The 6,653-nt window shown below is 50.3% G+C and overlaps 1 protein-coding gene across 1 annotated transcript; it reads right to left on the bottom strand.

Annotated features, from left to right (window-relative positions):
• Positions 1-437: 437 nt before the first annotated feature.
• Positions 438-5,714, bottom strand: FABP1 (fatty acid binding protein 1). Its single transcript, XM_036931115.2, has 4 exons — positions 5,573-5,714; positions 3,782-3,954; positions 2,350-2,442; positions 438-559 (listed from the first exon to the last, which is right to left on the bottom strand). Exons 1-4 carry the CDS (start codon positions 5,637-5,639, stop codon positions 509-511), a joined length of 384 nt encoding a protein of 127 aa, XP_036787010.1. The 5' UTR covers positions 5,640-5,714; the 3' UTR covers positions 438-508.
• Positions 5,715-6,653: the final 939 nt, after the last annotated feature.

Here is a 6,653-nt window from a genome sequence, read left to right as displayed (position 1 = left end):
AGCTCCTCACTCAGCCCTCCTCTGGAAGGGCAAATAGTTCATTTGGCGAATCAGAATCTACCTCCACCTGGTGGGTTGAGCTGCTGTGACCACACTTGTGGGTATGGCTCCCCTTTGTCCCCACAGAGAGCCACCTTCAGGGCCAGCCCGCCGCACGGCCTCTCACTCCAGCATGCCTCCCTGCCAGTGGGGCTGACTGCGAGGGGTCATTCCAGAGCTGTCCTACACATCCAGGCACATCTAGTGGTCCTCGCAGGGTCCCTTGAGCAGGCAGCCTGAGCTCTGCGTTCAAGGTGAGACTCATCCTTCAGACCTGCCCTTCAGACCTGAACCGGCAGGATGGAACATGCAGGTGATCATTTACAAAAATATACATGACCGGGTGCTGAATGATGCCAAAAGCCCCATCAATGAAAAGTCATCGAGAAGAAAAGACATTTTTTTTAAAATAAAGTCCACTTTATTACATTAATTTTACACAGTAAAAGGATAGGAAATGCAGACTTGTCTAAATTCTCTTGCTGAGTCTCTTGAAGACAATGTCGCCCAATGTCATAGTCTGAAAGTCAGAAAAGAAATCACAGGATGTTCATCTGAGGTCAAATTGTAAAAGATAATCAAGCCCACAAAATAGCCCCAAATATGTTAACATATGCAGCAACCCAAAGAGCCCTCTGTTTCTGTAAGCCCAGAGGAAGGCTTGGCAATCTCTTCTAAAATCCCATGCCAAGTCTTTGTCACTTTACTTCTTCGTGTGGAGAGTTGTCCTACCTTTTACCAAATTCCTTTCTACATCGACACTGTTGGAGCAAGACCATCCAAACCAGACCAGTTTCTTAAAGTCTACCTGAGGGCCTACTATGTACCAAATATGTGTTAAGGACCAAGGACACATGTACATGGAGGCATCCAGGCACCAAGCTTGGAAAACAGTAGGTAATGCAAAATTTTCTTCCCAAAGGGCTGTGAAGCATATAAAACCACTGGATTCGTTGGATTCATCAGTGTTTGACTTACTGAAGGATGTTCCCCCAGGCCCCATACCCATCACTGTTTCTCTTGAATCAGACTGTGGCAGTGCTGTGGGGTATTGTCATCACAGTTAAAAAGGAGCTCCATAGCTTCAGCAGCAATGGAATGGAATGGAAAGATCTTGGTTTGAACTCAGTTCTACAGCTCACTAGCCCGACAGGCCAACCTGTCTATTAAGTCCTTCATCCTGCCTCCTTCCCAGGAGATGGGGTGATTAGGGGAGAGAAAGCACATCAAAGGACGCTGGCCAAGACTAAGTCCAATTGTTCAGGACAGGCTTATCTCCCTCTGCCCTGTGGGTACCAGCAGGCCAGGGTCAGGGTGGGGACTGCGTGTTCCAGGTTGAGCCCTGCACTTGGCCCTGGTTGAGGGATTTTTCTACTTAAACAGGGTTGTGACAGACCCCTTGGTCAGTGTTCTGCCTTCTGTTACTCCCCAAAGGACATCCTGGAGACATAACAGCAGAAGAAACACTGCGCTACTGACCCCCACATCGGGGCAGGGACCTGGCTGAAGGCCAGCACCAATGATGAGTGTGCGACTGGAGTGGGCCTGACTCATAAGCTGCCAAAAGGTTGCCATGAATACGATTCTCCTTATAAATGACTGGGAGCAAGTCTGTTGCTACGTTGCAACAGAGACAGAAAGGTGGGCCATGCTGGTGGCTCTGCATGACCCTGTGTCCCCTCTTCCTGAGCACCTCTCTTACCCCATCCTGTCTGGGTGCATGCAAGGAGATGGGGGTGGCAATGAGGAGAGAAGGAAGTGGGGAGGTTGGAGTGGCTGGCCTTGACCAGGATGGCCTGAAGGGACTCCGGAGAGGTGGGGAGCCCTGGCCGGGCCACCACCAGTGCGCAGGGGCCTTTGGTGAATCAGAAAAGGGCTCCATTTCCTCAAGAGGCTGTACTTCTACTTGTTGAAAAACTATCCAAACATACTGTACTGGTTTTGTTAAAACAAGACGCTCTGTTGCCATTCACTGTAAGGCTGTAGGAAGTATACAAATCCACACTGTCTATAAGGGGAGTGGCTTCCCGTAGGGTTGCGCAGTGTACAGGTGGATGGCAGCCTGTGAGGCAGACCCCATTCAGGAGAGTGCAAGTTCTGTCATTCCCTGATGTTTTTTGCCTCAGTTTACCCACTTGGACAGCTCAGGGCTGTTGGGAAGATAAGAGACAATATGTGAACTGCCTGGTACAGAACCGTCCTCAGTAAGGGTGGCAGAGATGGTAGGAAGGGTGGCGGGGAGCGCTGCTCCGCACCCTTTACCTCCTCTGCCCTTCAGCACAGGGGGCCACAAGCTCAGAGCCAACTTACACTGGTGATTATGTCGCCATTGAGTTCGGTCACGGCCTTGATGCCTTTGAAGCTTGTCACCAGTTTATTCTCACCTTCCAACTGAACCACTGCCTGCAGGGGGCAAAGAGATGGTCTGTGAGGAAGGGTCTGGGGAGGGAGCAAGATCCTTGAGGCTGAGGTTGGCTCTCCTGTGTGGATCTGCGCTTCCAACAAGCAGACCACCCGTCTTTGTATAACACCAGCCCCCAGATCTGTGCTTCTAAACAGAAGGGAGGTGCCTTGAAGAGCTAGAAGGTGGTAGGGCTTCTTTTGTCAAATTTGTGATTTTTGCTCTGTGAACTACAAATGAGAAGAGGACACCTGAATGGTCTCAGATACAAGTACCAAAATAAAATCAAGCAGGATCTCAATTCTCCAAGCTGATGGAGGGAGACAGTAAGAAAATTCAAAATCCTGGCCAGTCAGGGAACACATATGTCACTGGGGTGTGTATTACTCCTTCCAGCATGTTTGCCTTTCCTATTGTGATCTCTTTGTCAAGCTTTATGCATCCAGCAGGGAGCAGAAGACACTGGCCAAGGTCAAAATTTTGCCTCAAAAATGGACAGTTGGGAAAGGCCTGTGACTTACGCTGGGCAAGTCAGGAGAGTTTCCCTCCTATAATTTATCACACATTTCCTGGCCTGTAATGTGGCATCTGGAGAAGCAGAAATGAGGAGCCATCAGGAGACATAAAAAGACCAACAGGCTGAGCCTAGTGCATACAGTCATCTGGAGGAGGAGAAGGAGGATGCTCTGCGGCACTGGCTGTGCTGGGTGTGCACAGCGTCTGAGCAGGAGGAGGAGAGGTCTCTCGTGAGGAGCACCCTGCTGCTTGGATCTCCTGCCACCGCCTGCCAACCACCCATACAGCCCTCACCATAGCCCAGCAGAAGCAATGCTGCCTTCCTGCTGCCTTCAGCCCATTTCACAGATGAGGTAGCTGAGGCCAGGGGCTCAGTGGTCCCTCTGAAGGCTTGGGCTGAGGGCCTGCCTGGGGCCTTGGTATTCCTCTAGGAAGTCTCTCCCCAGGACCACCAGCTCCAGGCTCAGCAAGGCTGGTTTGCTTTGGGCTCAAGGGTGACTTCAGAGCTCTGTTAATGGTTTTTCACTGATTTCCCACTTGCTCACTGCTGAGCCTGAGAGAACCTGAGACAGACTCCTGCTCGTGCCTGGTCCTGCATGTCCTCCATAGAGAGCTCGAACTCTTGGGCCAGAAGAGCCCCAGAGGTTGCTGGAAAGCGGGAGGAGCTTCCTTGAGAGCTTCTTCCCTAAAAGCATCTTTGTCTCTTTGCTTCTGACTCCAGAAGTGGGTTCAGGGGTAGCGTGTCCACGGTGGGAACTGTAAGGGAGGAGCCTTGAGGGAGGAGTCCCGGGGCCAGGTCCCCGGGACTCGAGGCGGCACTCCTACCTTGACCTTCTCCCCTGTCATGCTCTCCAGCTCACACTCCTCTCCCAAGGTGAATTCATTTTGGATCACTTTGGACCCTGCAGTAATGGTGAACTTGAAGTGCTTCCCATTTTGCACGATTTCCGACACCCCCTTGATGTCCTTCCCCTTCTGGATGAGGTCGTCAGGCAACCCTGTTGGAAACCATCTGAGGTCAGGGAGGGCCAGAGGTGGGGGTCGCAAGAAAAGCTCTGTGGCCTGGATGGGGAGAAGGACATGCCATCTCCCTGGAGACCACAGGTGTGTACTGGACACCTGTGAGCAGCATGGGCTTCGACCTCTGAAAGGCAAGGTCGATGGCCTGACTTGGCCTGACCTGACCAGCCAGCTCTCTTGCCAGTTGGTTTATAAAAAAGACACTCCTTTGGCCCGAAGAACCTGTCCTCTAGTGAGCACCCAGGTTCTTGCTCCCTCTCCTTCCTTTCTGCTCTTTTAGCACCCAGACACTTCGCTCTTAGCTCGTAGGCATTTCCTTCTCCATACCCAGGGTGGCCATCCACTTTACCTTCCCAGCCAGCTCACTGCTGAGAGTGAAAGGGATGCTGTTAATAATTACGGCAGGACAACATGGACACTAGGACTGTGCCCTGTGAACTTCTGCCCACCTCTCCCCACCCCAGGCTCGGCAGCGAGGGCTCTTGAGGAAGAGGAAGCAGGTGTCCTTGCCCTGGGACAGAGCTTTCAACATTTCAGGACATGTCTGCACTGTTATACTAACTGAGGTTCATAAATCCACTAGACCTGGCTATGGGGGTGGAGGGTCCTGCTGCAGGGGAAAGGGATGCAAGACACAGAGAGGTGGGGTGACTTGTGCTGCAGGAGAAGATCCCAGCTCCTGGTGGGCCCCACACGGCTTCCACTCTGCCTTTGTGTCTTCCCCATCCTTTCCCCATTGGCATCCTTCCTTGACATGCTGTCCCTTGCTCACAGGACTCCCTCTACCCAAAGCACAGCCCCCTGCCCCTGTCCCCAAGTGGACACCTGCCCATCAGCAAAGAGTCACCTTCGCCACCACCAAGCCTGCCCTCCATACCCTCCCACGAGTGCCACATCCTTCTGTTCATGACTCTGAGGGGTAAAGGGAGTTAAAGTGGGGTCTTTGAGAACCAGCACCTTCTTCAAATCCCAATGCAAACACTCTGACCTGCATGACCTTGGTTGGGATCACTTAACCTTTCTAAGCCTCAACTGCCTCAACTGTAAAATGAGAAAACTCAGAGTTTTAGGGTAGGATATTGCATATCAAGGGCTTAGCACAATGCCCTGCACCAAGTCAGCACTCAGCATATGTTAGGGGACACTTACTGTATTCATTTCTTCTTCTTTGCTCCCTCTAAACTGTGACCTTCAAAATGTGCTTCATTGTTACCTGTCTCACTAGTATCTATTGGGCACAGTGCTCAGTAGATATTTGGCCTTGAATCAATATTTGTTAGAAGACTTAATAAGAATGAATGAATGAATGATAGGGTCACCCAATGAGGTACCAGCAGAGGTGGTTTCAGTCCTGATCACACCCGAGTTCAGTGCTCTTTGCACTTGCCTATGGAGTAACTTGTCCATTGAGTAACAGCACAAGCTGCACAGGACTGCAGAAGTTACATGCATGACATGGGCCCTGGTCTGTGCAAAGCCTAAACCTCTCCTCCTATCCCAACATTGAGACCCCAACTAGTCACCACCTGCCACCATCTGCAGGGTCAGACCCTCATTGCTGCAGCCCCCAGCCTTGGCATCCAGACTGGCACTCACCGACTGCTTTCATGAAGGCCTCGAAGTTTTCCTGACTTTGCAGTTGGTACTTGCCAGAGAAGTTCATGTTGGCAACAAGGCTTCCTCCACAGCTGATCTGCAGCTCTACTGGCGGGGCTGTCCAGTGTGAGCTGATTTATAGGGGGGGTCCTTCCCCTCTGAATGTTGGCCATAGGTCAGCATCACTAACTTCTTTATGGCCAGGTTCAAACATTAACTCCTGAGAGCAATGGTCAACGATAAAAAAACAGGATGGGCACAGCAGAGGTTTGCTCTAATTCAGCAAACATCCATGGGTGTCAATCAAGTGCAAAGCCCTGTGGCCCTGCAGCCTTTAAGGAGCTACTCTCCCATGACATGTGTGTGTATAGATGTGTATGCATATGTATATGTGTGCATCTATGCACATGTATGTATATACATATGTGTGCACATATACAGTGTGCCTAGATCTTGGCATCTAAGCATCTCTTTCAACTCAAAATCTTACCTTATTTACATAAGCTTATGATCTCTCCCCATCTTTTTCATTACACAAACTTAATTTTACAAAGCCATCATCAACCCTGAGAGCTCTTTTGTATTCTGGGAATACCTCCTTGTTGATATAGACTCCTCTATGGTTCCTGACCAGTTTCCTTTTGAAGAGTTAAAACATGCTAAAGGGTAGATGTGAACCATGCAAACCAGGTGTGTGCACTGTGGCGCATTTTATTAGATAGAGATATGCGGGGGAAGGAAGAGAAGTTAGTACCTGTGGGGCCAACCGAGCATGTTGGGAACCCATGCCTCTGACTGCTTTCTTGCTGCTCCCTCTGCCCTCACCTCTCCAGCGGTTCACCTCTGGGCTCGTAGAGCACTTTGCAAATACCTATATTCTAATTCCTAGAATTATTTCTCTTTGTATTCTTTTTCATTGTACTTCTTCCTTGGTATTCCCAATACCTGGCACAGTAGGTATCCAATGAATGATGCATCAGCAAATAAATGCTGTCCAAAAATAATGAGGATGAGGCCATGGGTTTTCTTGTTAAAGGAGAATAAGAAACATGGAGTGGTCAGGTTGGCATGGCCCCTCAAG

The sequence above is a fragment of the Manis pentadactyla genome, chromosome 2 (assembly GCF_030020395.1).
Source record: "Manis pentadactyla isolate mManPen7 chromosome 2, mManPen7.hap1, whole genome shotgun sequence".
Lineage (NCBI taxonomy): Eukaryota > Metazoa > Chordata > Mammalia > Pholidota > Manidae > Manis > Manis pentadactyla.
This window is presented reverse-complemented; position numbering and strand designations above follow the sequence as displayed.